General features: G+C 29.3%; 1 protein-coding gene across 2 annotated transcripts in view; it reads left to right on the forward strand.

Moving 5' to 3' along the window:
- Nucleotides 1-13680, forward strand: part of vg (transcription factor vestigial) — a 402494-nt gene that overhangs the window by 95086 nt on the left and 293728 nt on the right. For both annotated transcript variants that reach the window (XM_075376853.1, XM_075376854.1), the window contains exon 2: nucleotides 9310-9442. In XM_075376853.1, the coding sequence (XP_075232968.1) occupies nucleotides 9310-9442 (133 nt within the window). The remainder of the gene's footprint in view (nucleotides 1-9309; nucleotides 9443-13680) is intronic.

The raw sequence follows: 13680 nt of genomic DNA on the forward strand, positions 1-13680 counted from the left end.
CCGGCTATTAATTTATATATTGTAAGAAATAAACTAAAAGTTAACAAAATTATTTAAATCAGCGTTTTAGATTATTTAATGTCACGGATATTCTTTATAATTAATTTTTATATACATTCTATAATCATCCAATACTGATAATTTTTTTTTAAATTTTAATTTTTAATATAAAACCGAACATATGTTGAATACTTGTACGTATTATGCAAAATTAACTGCATCTTCTTTAGTTGAACGTAAATTTCCTGTCGTAAAAAAATTACCTTGAATAAAATAGCTAATTGGTTTGTGTACTTAAAAAGTGTAATTAACGGATAAGAAAGGAATGTATATGTTTTATTTCAAACAACTAAGTTCATTTTTTCTGAATTATTCAGAAGTTCGTGATATATTTAAATTAATTGTTATAAATAAACTATGAAATATATTTTAAATTGGTTATATAAAATAAAGATTAATTCTCCAAGTTATTTTTTTTAATTATTATTTTTTTTTTATATTCCTCGTAGATGTTCGTTCAGTGATTCCACCATTAACAGATATCTTGATGAAACTCTGTTTTAAAGCTCATACATAATATTATAACAAGATAATATTACAGTAGCGGTGTTGTGGATTAGAAATTCGTTAGATTAACAAAGAGTAAGACAAAAACTAGTGTCCTTCAGAAAACACCATAAGTATCCCGATCAGTTCGATAATCAGAACAGTCACAGGATTAATATTTTATCATCTCATCATTGCACGGCTGTAATGATGAGATACAGACGGGCAAGTTGCCAAAAACACACCTTGATACTGTTACCCTTAATTTATGTGATTTTTTGAGCCGTTCTTACAAAAAGGAAAAGATTCGAATTGATCCAAAACGATTAAAACTTAACAACTGATATTTTCAACTCCTTTCCTTCATACCAGATCACATTTTGAATTATTGCGAAACTAAAATAATTAGTACCATAGGGAAACTAGCTCGCACCTGGCGGTGTTCTCAAAAATCTAATTTTTATTTTCCAACATATCAACATTCAAGTTACAACATAAAAATCTCGAAAATATACCCAAAAACCCAGTTTTTTGTCTCTTAACTCCAGTTCCTATGGACCGGTTCACTATAAATCAATGAGGTTCTATTTCCAATAAGTTTACATCGTACAACCAAGTTTCGACAAAGTCGGTTAAGATTTGCGTCCGGTAGAGCGACGAAAAGATTTTATGCATACATACATATGTATATAAGAATTGCAGAATCGTGTTCAGGAGCCAAAATTTAAAGAAAGGTTTTCCCCCCTCTCCACGACCCATCTTTATAAAATCGGAGCGGGATCAGTAGGAGTTTTTACAGATTCTTTGGAAATCCGCTAAAAAATAGTGTGCTTCATAAGTATCCCAATCAATCCGATAATTTAATCAGGAGAGTCACCGTATTAACATATCATCATTTTAGACTTGTGTTTTATGATAATGGGGTAGAAACCCATCTTTTCGATTTATATAATGATTCTTGATTTCATTAAGTTGCGGAAACACCCAATTTTCTAGCATTTAGACATATTTTATATTTGTATCAGTAGATTCAGAAATAAAATACTAAAAAAAGATAACTTTGAAATGAAAAATTATATTACGTGTGTTTCAATAATTACAGAAACAATAGATAATCGCAATAAATTGAGTCTTTATTGTCCCAAAACAACGTTAAAATCACTTTACCGAATCGAATGTGGTGAATTTTTTCTGAGAGATGAATTCGGATATTTCTATTTCATACTCTAACGTTTGAATTTTAGCTCAAAATAATAATAATAATAATAATCCATTTTTTTTACGAAATACTATGCGATATAATGAAGCATACCTTCTGCTAAAAACTGTTTGTAAAAATGTGAATTCTGTGACAACTATCTCGGAACCCACCTTGAACACGTTTTGTTTAAATTCAGCTTATCAAGGATAATTAAATGAATAGTGCAGATAGTTACGCAATAAATTTCAATAATTTCCCGAACTTTTATTCTCGCAAATAAAATCATTAATGCGATTTTGCAAAGCGTCAGTCAAAAATTCCAAACGTTTTCGACTACGATGAAAATCGGTGACACTGTCTTGTTCTGCTCGATTTAAATTGTTTTATATATTTTAAAAATTTTCGCGTTAATACACTTTTTTATTATAATATTTTAACATCAAATTTTGATCGGTTTTTAACCTTCAGAAAACAAAAAAATTTATCACAGTATGCCCTTCTACTTTCCACATTTCAAACGGAATTTATATTGTTAAATAAACAAAGAGGTTATAATAATAAAAATTCAGATATAATAAGGGAAATTCTTTTCGAGCACCTTTTTCAGGGGTTATTCTTTGCCATATACAGGTGATTCAGGAAGAAAGGGAAATAATTTGAGACTAGTTTTCTAGAGCTTGAAATAAGAATAAACGTTCATAAAAAATATATGTCCATAAACGCTTTGTTACTTAATTTTGGATAGCCAAAAAATATCGTCCAATTTCAGTTTCCCCAGTGAAATAAGGTCATACTGAAATTTTTAAGGCGTTATATAAGGATTAAACTTGATGGTTTCTTATGTTTCTTGACCTGAAAAATTTAATAAAACAGATCGCAAACTATTCTCGTGATTTTCATGATATCTAACGAAAAGCAGAAAAATTCGGTGATGAAAAACCTAATTTTTATTTTTGATTTGAAGTAGAATAACACTGTTAAATGAGTAATAATTGCGTAAATCTTATAGTGAAACTCATTAAAAATTGTAGTGAATTTAATTCTGAGAAAATTGACCTAATAACAAAGTGTATGAAAAACAAAAAAATTAACTTTTAATATTAAAAACAAAAATTAACAGAAAATGTTATGAATTTATAAAAATTAAAAAAACTGCTGTAATTAATATACACTTTCATACTAGAACAACGTTTCACGGGGAGAAATTGTGTGCAATTTTTAAACAATGAATTTCTTACTGCTTGAAAATTTCTCATTGGCAAAACGAATCAAAAAGAACTATCAACTTGATGGAACAATAACACATTTCACGAATTGAAGTAAGACAATTTTTCTTGATGAAGAATTTACTAGTAAATGGATTGGTCGTAGAGAGACCGTAAATTGGTCACCTAGATCACCGGACCTTATTCCGTTAGATTACTGTTTATGGGAATAGATGAAATGCTAAGTATACAAGCAAAACGTAAATACACTTGATGAACTGATCGCTCCAATTCTCAATGCTTCTACTCTCATCAAGGAACGCAAAGATATCATTAGGTTGGCGACAGAAAATATACAGAAAGACTTTAAAAGTGCATCGTGTCAATGATGGAATTTTTGAATGTTTATTGTAAAGTTTTGTTATTTATAGTTATTTTTAGTACAATAAATTTAGGCCTTTGAAAAATTAAAATAATAGTAGTATAACATTTACTTTTAAAAGAATATTCACTGTGGTTTATATTAATTTAATTTCTCCCGTGTTACGTTCTTATAGTTTGAAAGTCCATATTAATTACAGCTATTTTTAATTTTTATAAATTCATAAAATTCTTCTTTTAAGTTTTGTTTTTAATAATAAAAGTTAATTTTTTTTTGTTTTTTATATTCTCTACTAATTAATTTTTTTCAGAATTAAATTCTCTACAAGTTTTGATAAAATAAACGCATTAATTAATCATTTAACAAAGTTATTGTACTTCAAAACTAAAAAAAGAAAAAAAAAATGTTTTCATCATCGAATTTTTCTGTTTTATGCTGTATATCATAAAAACTACGGGGGATATAATTCTGGGAACTATTCTATTCGATTTTTCAGGTTAATAAATATAAGAAATCATCAACGTTAACGTTTAAAAAATTTCAGTATGATCTCATTTCATCGGGGGAATTTAAATCCGGATGAAATATTTTGCTAACTGTAACTCGATAACAAAATGTTTTCGGATGTGTTTGTTGTATGAACTTATTTCCTTATTTTAAGCTCAAATTATAAGAATTTGAGACTAGATTATTTCTAAGCTCAAATTATTTCTCTTTCTTCCTAAATCACTCAGTATTTATGATTAAAAATAATATTTTTATATAAATATATAAAGTACAACCAAGTAGTTTTTAATACATTAAAAATCGCTTAAGATGATTAATATTTACGTGCGAAATAATAAACTATCACTCATTTTCGTATTTTGAAACTCATTCCGATTTTTTTTTTAAAGGAACTAAAAATAAAGGTATTATTATACCCATGATGAAAATATACATTATTAAATGACCGGTAAAGCATCATCAAACCGCAAATTTAAGGGCCGATTACAGATATTCATGCGGGACTATAAATCACTGTTCTATTTTTTTTTCATAAGGTTTGATCTTACAAACCTAATATAGGTAGTGACTGCAGTTAAATCAGATGTAAAATTCCGTACGGGCGATAAGTATACAAAAATATTTCTCTGTGAAGTTAAAACTACATGAAATGTTTCATACCTTTTATAGATTAGCAGTTTTTTTAATCTAGACACTTACTCGTGTATTAAAAAATATAATATTATTCTTTCAACTTATTATCTTCTGTACGATCTAGATAAAAAGTTCATGAACTGTATAAGAGTTTACGGTAAAATTTATAAGTATAAAACCAGTCTTTAGAGTAGAAAATCATTTGAAAAATTAATCTTACTAAAGAGTTTGTCCGGGTAAATGCATACATAGAATTAAGAAAGTCAAACGTAAAGATAAAAAGAAGTTAAAAAAAGAAGACAAAAGTAATGGATAAGTATGAAGAATGATTAGAATCAAAAGAAAAGATATATAATATAAAAATTCTTTTTCTAAAAATTAGTCGGGTATGGGGGTAAATGTAAACTTATAGAAGTCAGTCAAGTGTTATAGAAACAGATTATAATTTGTCTCTTGTATATATATTCTAATTACAAACAAGAAACCGCTCTTCGTTAAGCCAATTAAACAGGCAAGTAATAATCACAAATTATCCAGCAGCCGAGAGATAGAGAGACAAGACCGAAAGAGAGTGTTTAGGTGAGGGGTTGGGAAGAAGAGTGGTGTAGGAGCAGAGAGTAGAAAAGCGGACAGGTCTCTCTCTTTCTCTCGTTCTCTTAGTCTTTTACCATCTCTCTTACTCTACGTTTACCGCGTTCTATCACAAGCGGTAGATTTATCGCTGGGAAGCCATGTAAGCTCTTGCTAGGAATTTAACAGGAATCCTTTTGCTCAATGCCGACCAGGTAATTTTCGTGTAACTAATATTTTTCGTCTTTTGTTTTAGATTTTAAAACCAAATCGATGTTTCCAATCCAATGATGGGATAAACACGCTTTTTCCCAGACTCTCTCACAGTAGTTGATATAATGGTATTCTCCTTATGCAGATTTCTAACTTTGCTTCCGATAGGTCGGTTTTATATACATACGTATATATATACATTACCCCCACCAATTCTTCTCCTTTTTAAAACAACAACTTCTTTTTCTTGTTCTTATTCTTATTTTTATTCTTCAAGAAACGATCCTTCTGTTTCAATATAACCGCTCTTCTGTTGCTGGTATAATAATAACAACCTTTCTTTCGTTTAAAGAGCTCCCGCGTTGAAGTCTCTCTGATAGTTTTATTACTACTGACAACAGAGCGAGTTCTGACAATTAATTCAAAATAAAAAATAAATAAGAGAAACCTTTCATTCCTTGAACATGGATAACAAATTTCACTTTATTTCATTACGGTAAAATAATAACAATAATTATTATTATTATTAATATAAAAGAAAATAAAATAAAAGCTCTTCATTAATTTTACAAATTTGGTATTTGAGATATTTCAAACAGGTTGTTGAAGAAATAGCATTGTACCATTTCATCACGATATCTTTTTTAAATCAAATAAATAAATAAAAGTGGAACTAAATTTTATGTTATTTAAATTTAAAGTGTGTTATTTAAATATAAAGCTTCCTGCGCTAATTCCCGAAAATTTAACATATAAATAAAAAAGATTTTGTGTTAATTAAAAAAAATTATATTGTATATTTCTCTGACAGCCCACTGATCTGGTCTAGTGGTTAACTTGTCGTCGCATATTAGTTGTTTAACAGCTGATTTTCAAAATCGAAGGTTCCGAGATTTGAATTCAAGTAAAAGCTAGTTGCTTTTATACGGATTTGAATACTAAACAATGAATACCGTGTACTTTGCTGTGTTTTTTTTAACCTCTGGGACCATCGTTAAGTAATACTTCATAGGATGAGATGAATGACAATTTTTGTAGCGTGTGAAAATGTCATGCCTGACCGGAATTCGAACCCGGGAGAGTTCAATTAACCATACGTTTCAGTAATGGTCGGCCTGAATTTATACAAAATTACACTTCATTTATATGTCAACATTCTCATCTCATTGGATTGGGAGGGTTACTTATTTCTTACTCTCTTTTTTCCTGTTTAGCCTCCGGGAATTATCATTCAAGTATTACTTCAGAGGATGATATGTATGAGTGTAAATGAAGAGTAGTCTTGTACAGTCTCAGTTCGACCATTTCTAAGATGTGTGGTTAATTGAAACCCAACCACCAAAGAACACCGGTATCCACGATCTGGTATTCAAATCCGTATAAAAGTAACTCTCTTTACTAGGACATGATCGTTGGAACTCTCGACTTCTAAATCAACAGATATGGGAAGATGCGTTCACCACAAGACCAATCCTGCGGGTTACTTATTTCTTACCAGTTGAACAGATTGCAACGTACACATTAGGAAAAAATAAAAGAAATTTCTCTAATAAATACTATTTTAAACACTTAATAACATGATTTAACCATAATATAGCAACAGAGGAGTCTGTAAAGAAACAATTAAAAAACAACTTGAGTATGTTAATCTTATATCTTTGGAAGAAAACCAGTTCTTTGCACCAAATGTTTGAATTGGTCAATATAAAATTTATTCAAAAATTCTCAGTACCTGAGAAGAAAAGATTAGAAGCCTTTTAAATGTAGTGCTACAGGAAAATGTTAAAAATCAGATGGGTGGATTAAGTGACAAATAAGTAGGTGTTGCGGCAAATTGATGAAGAAAGAAACATTTGGAAAAATATAATTAAAAGAAGAGACGTACTTATAGGCCACATATTAAGGCATCCTGGAATAGTCGCTTTAATAATAAAGGGACAGCTAGAAGGAAAAAATTGTGCAGACAGGCAACGTTTGGAATATGTAAAACAAATTGTTAGGGATGTAGGATGTAGAGGGTATACTAAAATGAGAAGACTAGCACTAGATAGGGAATCTTGGAGAACTGCATCAAAGCAGTCATATGACTGAAGACAAAAAAAATAAAAAAATCGTCATTAACTTTACCAATCTGGAATTTGCGATGTTTCAAACAGGCTACTGAAAAAAATAGTGCATTTCATCACTGCATTTAAAAAAAAAATAAATAAATAAAAAATGTAAATATCGTATAACGTATAATAAAAAAAAAACGTAACACCTACATCAAAAGAATAAACAAATATAAATATCTAGACACATGGATTACCACATATTCTGATAATGTCGAAAAAATAAAAAAAAGGAAAGAAATATCCCGCAATAGATTTATAATATGAAAAGTTTCTTTCGCTGAAAGCATTTAAATAACAGATTAAAGATTAAAATGGTATTACGTTATACACAGAGTTATCAAAAAGAATAATTCAATTCAAATTTATACACCTGTGCAACTATGAACGGTGTGTGTATGAAATTTGCATCATTTGAAAATCTGCGTCTTAGAGAACCAAATATCGGCCGCCAGATCTCAATGCTAACGCTCAAACATAGGTTAACCTCAGTCGTACATAATATGGCGTCTATAACAAATTTTTTAATACATTTAAACATTTTTTAAATTTATTGTATTAAGTAATTTAGAACGGAAAACAATTAACCAAATTTTAAAATTAAATATTGTGATAATTAAAGTAAATATCAGTTGATCTAGCCATATTTAATTTGTAGTAGTGTTGCAGATTACTAGTATTTGTATTTATTATTGTGAATGATATTATTATTAATGTTTTGGCTATTATTCTAACATTAACTGTTTAAACTTTGTTATTGGATGTAATTCTGAAGATAATAAGAAATAAAAAAGTTGCTACGAAGCGTTTTACCTTGTTTTGGTTACTACAAAACAAGTTTGTAAATTTGATTGCTTATAACTCGAAAACAAAGTATTTCTCGAGGAACGGTTTTTTCGGTATTGTATTTCTCGTAAAATTTTACATTAAAATCATGTAACACATGTCCTTCTTCCTATTTAACAAAAGAAACTTTGTTGGAGATTATAAAGAAAATAATAAATATTCCCGCATTTTAGATGCTCATGTCAACTGTAAATTTTTATTGGCTTAAAAAGAAGGGCGTGATATCACATTTATCCGAATTCTAAATAAAAATAAAACTAATTTTTTAATTAAAATAAACAATTAAAAAAATCTTTTATATGCATTTTCTTTTCAATTCTGTATCCTCAACTGTATAGATAATTAGAAACTGTGTTGCTACGTCGGAGTTATTTCCTTACTTATAAAATTATCAGATCTTAGGAATTGTAATCGAACCTGAGATCTTTGGTATAACAAGTAAGTACACTACTACCTGATCAATAAACTTATTTCTAATATTAAAATAAATTTAAAAGAAATTGGAGTCAGGAAGATTTTAATAATTATTTATTTTTAATTTTGTGTCTAACTTCTTAAGTTAAAATTTAAATAAGAACTAGTCGGTCAAGGGACTCCGTCCCCCTTTACCACCGCTGTGTTCGTTGTGATAATAATACTGATAAATAACCTGAAAAGCTCTGATACCCCGTAATACCTCCCCAAGGGCCTCGATCTATGACTTAAAACCTTCTCTGGAATAACACAAATGTATCCTGAAAATTTGAAAGCAATCTGTCGGTTGATTCTAACGTGATGCTCTGAAAACCCCTCGATTATTTCGAAAACTAGTTTGGTGCAATGTGCCAATTTGTGTCATGAGGTCATTTTTAGTTCTTTATTAGAATATAAAATTTGTTTTGCACGATTTTATATTGGCGTTATGCACCGGCGCGCGCGCACACGCACACACTCACTTTTTTTAACAGTGTAGATTGAAATATTTATTTATTTATTAAAATTTTAAGTAGCTTTACTAAGTGAAAAAAATTAATAAAGATAAGCAAATAAACATTATCTGTTTTAATATTAAATCAAATATAACTCTAAAGGTTTTTTATCAATTTTTTTTTGCAGTTCAATGTATCAGCATACGGTGGAGGAACTACAGCGCAGAGTTCAGGTTCTGTCAGTTCTGGTGGTGGGGCAGGAAGCCCTGGATCACCATTGGCTCACAAAGATGAAGAAGCAACCCCTCCTGAACAACCAGGTATAACGTTTTATTTATTATCTTGCACGAATAATTCTATTACTGTGAGAAAACTGCGTATAAATTTTATCAAAAGAAGAGGTACATCTGTCCCGGTTTATGACAATGACAAAAGTAAAGTAGAGTTATAAGAGGAACAGGTCAAAGCTGTTTTCTTTGAAAGTAATGATGTTAATAGTATTTCCAGGTCCTGTCATAAACAGAATGGATGTTTTACTTGTAGGAATTTGTATCCTTTGTATTGTAATGAATTTTTTATACGGATTTACAGCAATATATATGGCTGATAGAATGTATTTGGGCTTATAAAAGGCAATAGGAAACAATGTTTACTCCGTACTTTCCTTAATAAGCCTGGTATGGGATGCTTGTTAATCTTAAGACCTGCTTCTTCTAAAAAAGCCATATTAGATATCTATAAGTTTTATGATATACCTAACATATGTAGGATATGTATTATATATATATATAGGAATAGTTGATGTATATAAAAACTGGTTTGGATCTAAATATTTCATCCTAAAAGACTTCTTTTTTCTATATAAAACCAATTTTTTTCAATTAACACAGTTTTATATTTTTAACTTGATTTTAAAAATGTTTGTTAAAATTAACTTATTTATTCCTACGTGGTCAAAACCTGATTTACCAATTTATAACTAACGCTCGGATTAGATGAAATTTCAAAATTTAGTATTTATTTTAAAATAAATTCCTAAAATAAATGGCTGTTGGTCTAATCACATTGCCAATGGAGTGTCGAAGAAAACTCATAATCTAGAATCAATTTGGAAAGTAATCACTTTTCTTGAATTAATATTGAATTTTGAAGGTTTAAACATTTTTTAATAATTTCTTTTAAAATAATATTGCAAAATAAAATTTAGATTTTTATTTTAGTAAGTCATTTTAATTCACGGTTATAGTTCAAAGCCAATAAAATCTTGAAAGAAAATTTGATTCACAATATTTTTTTATTCTATACACATCTATTACAATAGGAATGAGAAGTCTAACAGAAGCTTATCAATTACCACTCCATTTAAAATATCTTCTCACCCAATTTGTTTAAAATTTATTAATTAAATTTATTAAAAGAACACTTTTAATAAAAAATAAATAAAAATTAAATTGTTATTTCTCATAATTTTATTTAGTTAGTATCTTTACAACACACCGGGTTAGTCGAGTGGTTATACTCGTCATAGCAAAATCAGCTGATTTTCAAAGTCGAGAATTCTAAGGTTTGATTCTTTGTAAAGACTTTGTATGACCCTTTGTATGGATTTGACTGCTAGACTGTGGATACCGTTTTCTTTGGTGATTTTTTTTCCTCCGTCGATTTCCCCAGCCCTTGGAGCCGGATTCGCGACAAGCATAAGCTCAGCTCCAAGGGCTGCCATCGTCTCAAACTACCTCAGAAGAGCTCAAGGAGCAGCCTAGGCAGCCGAGAGTCGGTCTTCCTTGCTTTCCATGCCTCAAATGAGGGGATCCCAAAGGGTTCCTCTAACTGGGACCCCGGTCTTAACTCCGGAGGATGTGGTCGTCTTGAGTCTGTTCAAGACAACATGTTTACCGGTTACATTTACACTTACATTGCACTACGTCTGTAGTTACGTTAGGCCTGGCAAACCGGTAGCAGTGACTGTAGTTGCTAATTTACACATGCGCGCGCGCACAAACACACATACACGCACACACACACACACATCCAAACCCGCCAGTAGCTGGAAAAGTGATTGAAGAAAACAATATTTTGATATTATTTCACACATTTATTAACATTTATAAATTAATTTATTGATTGTTTTCTGAACATTGATTTAAGCATGGTTTTTACTATGGTTTCCCTTGATCCGCCCAGACACAAGTTAGCAAAGTGGGAGAAAACTGTAACACCTATTTATTCCTGAAGTAATTTGCATAATGGACAATTATCAAAAAATTTTGATTAAAATATTTATATATTTAATTATATTATCTTTCAAACCGTTTTTGAAATTAATATCGTTCAAAAATCAAAACTTTATAACGTATTACCTAATAAATTATGAAAAGCCATGATATTTGAATACAAATTTGTACTTAAATAATTATTTGCATACATCTTAAAAATTGAACATTATACATTAATCTTATCAAAAAGAGTAAAGAAGAAGAAAAATAAGGAAAAGGAAAACAGAGATAGGCTAAAGGCTTATCATGAGTTAAATAATCTATAAGCTATATTTCAGCAGGAGTACGTATTTTAATAATTCAAGTGTAACCTTCTATGTAAATATTAAAACTACAACTCTGTTTAAAATTTAAAGAGAAAAACACACGTAAGATAAAATTTGTATAAATGTGTGCTTAATTATCTGCACAGTAGTTATGTAAATGATTATATCTTTGTTAGTATTATTAGGACACAATACATTAGATAATATGTATAACATATATATATATATATATATATATATATTATATATATATATATAAACGCACTAATTAATGTAATGATACAACGATGTAAACGAAAGATAAGAAAAACTATCCGAAAATAATTAGTGAAATACTTAATAGTTTATAAATTCTAGTTTTTTTTTTTGTACGTTAAATGATATTAACAAAATATTGTAACCTTCGTATCTGAAGAAACCTGACCTTGAAAATTAAATGACAATAATCTTTTTGTATCAGGAAAAATATTAACACATTTATTTCTCTTTCATGACTACAGACTAACTGCATTTATTCTGGGGATAATAGATGAATATTGTACCGTGTAAAAAATGTCAAAAGTTTTCCCAGGATTCGAACTCAGAATCTTTTGATTGTAAAAAAAATGTTCTTTCACCAGGAATTATAGTGTACTAAAACATTAATTAGTATTATTATTGGAACTTCTTTATAGGATAGCTTCTTCTATAAACAGGTCTATCTATAGGATAAATCCTTTTTTAACATTAAACCACGTATTCCCTTATTACCTCTGATCGAGCGTCTTTTTGTGAACGAAAGAATTTTTAAAAAATTACATAACATATTACAATCAATTAAAAAAACATTATATTAATTAATAAATTTATATTCAATTTACATTATTGTAAATTATTTTTATTTAATAGGAAAGCTAACAGAAATAAATTTGTGATATACTTAAGACTGCAAATATTTTTAAGATACAAATTCAAGATAGGTTTATTGTTTGTATTTCAGTAGTTAATCGTTTTCATTCTTATACTGAACGCTGGACAGAACTGTCAATCAAAGCTTATGTTCCAACTAAACTTGTGACGAAAATAGGATCCTATTAAAAGTAAATTTTCTTTAATTTGATTTCAACTTTTCTCACCATCTTTTTTTATAGTCTTATCAACGATAACGGTCATTAACGACTTGAATAAAACTATGTGATCATAAATCATTATACGATGAACACCAAACATTGGATAACAAACTTGAACATGAATAACAAAAATTGGAACATCACCACTGGACTATTTTCACTGCTCTCATAATATTCCGTAAGGGATTTCAAGTAAGCAAAACCGCACAATTAAGTTCTTCATTCCACTATCACAGAGAAACCAGAACAGCTTTTTGATGTATTTCTACCGGTTGAGTAAATCTTCACATCTAAACCCAGATTTAATTGTCGACGAATAAACACGAACACTGAGTAATCTATTAGAAATTGGACCATTTTACATAGCACGCCTCACATTTCTTCTGAAAAGAACCAAATAGATAGCGTCGATTAGATTTGTGAGTCCAATCCTCAGCCGCGTTAGAATGAATTGGTCTCTTTTGTTTTTTGGGGTAAAAGGATTCACAAATATGTTCTCCCGGATACCGTACAAGGCCGTGGGAGGAATCAGTAGCTAGAAAATATAAAGCTTCCTGTCTTCGCTCTCATTTTTTAATTCTAATCGGAGGCCATTTGTTGCCGGTTTCTTGGTAACTTCATTAGCGCTTTCGTTCCCGAGAATGCCGCAATGATCTAAGTACCCGATACTTAGAAAATCATTGTAAAGATTTTTTTTTAGAATTGTATGAAAATATTTTTGCGTATTTTAAATTATTATAAACTTTATTACACGTAGACAACTTAAAAAGTTCTTTGTTTGCGTTAATGTAGATTATCAGATATTCACTACTTCTCCAACAATCTTAAAGGAAAAGTTGTTATTTCTATTATTAAAGAGAGAAAAAAAAAGTTGAATATTTATTGGTATTCGAGAAAATAAATCTTG

This window comes from Lycorma delicatula, chromosome 10 (assembly GCF_047948215.1).
Source record: "Lycorma delicatula isolate Av1 chromosome 10, ASM4794821v1, whole genome shotgun sequence".
Classification (NCBI taxonomy): Eukaryota; Metazoa; Arthropoda; class Insecta; order Hemiptera; family Fulgoridae; genus Lycorma; species Lycorma delicatula.